General features: G+C 50.2%; 1 protein-coding gene across 5 annotated transcripts in view; it reads right to left on the bottom strand.

Moving 5' to 3' along the window:
- Nucleotides 1–382: 382 nt before the first annotated feature.
- LOC143020374 (uncharacterized) overlaps nucleotides 383–1,369 on the bottom strand; it is a 544,452-nt gene continuing 543,465 nt past the window's right edge. For all 5 annotated transcript variants that reach the window (XM_076176758.1, XM_076176756.1, XM_076176757.1 and 2 more), the window contains 2 exons: nucleotides 1,014–1,369; nucleotides 383–519 (listed from right to left, as the gene is read on the bottom strand). The exon at nucleotides 1,014–1,369 is cut by the window's right edge. In XM_076176758.1, coding sequence (XP_076032873.1) covers nucleotides 1,046–1,369 — 324 coding nt within the window. In that variant the 3' untranslated portion in view covers nucleotides 383–519; nucleotides 1,014–1,045. The remainder of the gene's footprint in view (nucleotides 520–1,013) is intronic.

Genomic DNA, 1,369 nt, shown 5'->3' with positions numbered 1-1,369 from the left:
CACACACACACACACACAAGTATTTCGCGTACACATTATTCATACACACGTAAGTTGGCAACCCTTTTGTCGTCGTGCCCTTGACGCAAATCACGGTACAGGACCTGAGGAGCAGCGCGGCTTTCTCTTCTCTTCGTCGGCAGTTGTTGTCCTGCAAGCTATCAATACACACTCCCAGCAGGTTGCATTGGTTGCCAATGGCCGACCGCCTCCTAGCTCTCACGCTAGTAGGGTTCATAAGGAGAGGGAGGTTGGGGGGGGGGACTTGTGCCCCACCCTCAAGCCCTCACCCGAACCCTCCCCCAGGTTTCGGAACCAGCATTTAGGAAGGTCCCCCCTCCCCCCCCGCGCTCCAATTCCGTTCCCTGCTCGCTGTGTTGTGCGTCACAACATCGTGACACAACGTCGTGTCACAACGTCTTCTTCTCGCGGGGCCGCGGAGTGGAGGAGAAGTGTTGTCTATGGAGTGAGGCTGCTTCTGCTCTGCATCGCCGGCCCTCTGCACACAAAGCTCTATATCTGCAAAAGAAAAGAAAAGAAAAAATAATATTCGTTATGAGGTATGTGATAATCTGTACACAAAACTCTAGAAAAGATTTTGATATTCGATTTACACAGGTCTGTTTATGCAAAAACAGAAGAAAAGGTTTCGATATTTGATATAACGTATGTGATACTCTGCACAAAAAAATGTAAATAGAGATGAAAAGGTTCTAAGACTTAAGGTATTAACACTGCACATAAAAGAGAAGAAACAATTTTGATATTTAAGGTAAGGTATTTGATACCAAATTTATATTCCTGACTTCAATTTTTTCTCTAATTTCTTTCCAGATTATTTTGTGAAGAATCTATTAAATTCATTTTTATATACGAATGCTATCTTTGTGCAATAAGAAATCATATTCCATTTTTCCCATTACGAAGGGTTCCGTGAATGCACGGATGAAAATTGCGGGGTTCAGTACCTCCAACAAGGTTAAGAACCACCTTTCTAGAGACTCCAGTCTTACCTGGTAATGCCCGTGTGCGCACTGCCGAGACATCACGGCCGAGGGCGACCGGACCACGACGATGGCGCCGTGGTAGTAGGCACAACCATTGTGGGCCCTGGCTGGTGACGGAGCCCCCGCAACAGTTCCTCCGAGATCTCGTTGTCGAACGGGCTCGGCTTCCGCCGCCCAGCGACCGCCTCTGACGTCTCTTCCAGGCCTCCCGAAGGAGGCGCAGGAGGAGGAGGAGGCGAAGTCTGGGTGACGTCGGGGTAGTTCTGATGGTGATGTCGACGACGTCGGCGGCGGCGGCGGCTACGATGGTGGCGGCTGGGCTGTCGGCGTCGGGAGTCTGCTTTTGGGAGACGGGGCTGCCC

Source organism: Oratosquilla oratoria, chromosome 39 (assembly GCF_046742065.1).
Source record: "Oratosquilla oratoria isolate Oo_2021 chromosome 39, ASM4674206v1, whole genome shotgun sequence".
NCBI lineage: Eukaryota > Metazoa > Arthropoda > Malacostraca > Stomatopoda > Squillidae > Oratosquilla > Oratosquilla oratoria.
This window is presented reverse-complemented; position numbering and strand designations above follow the sequence as displayed.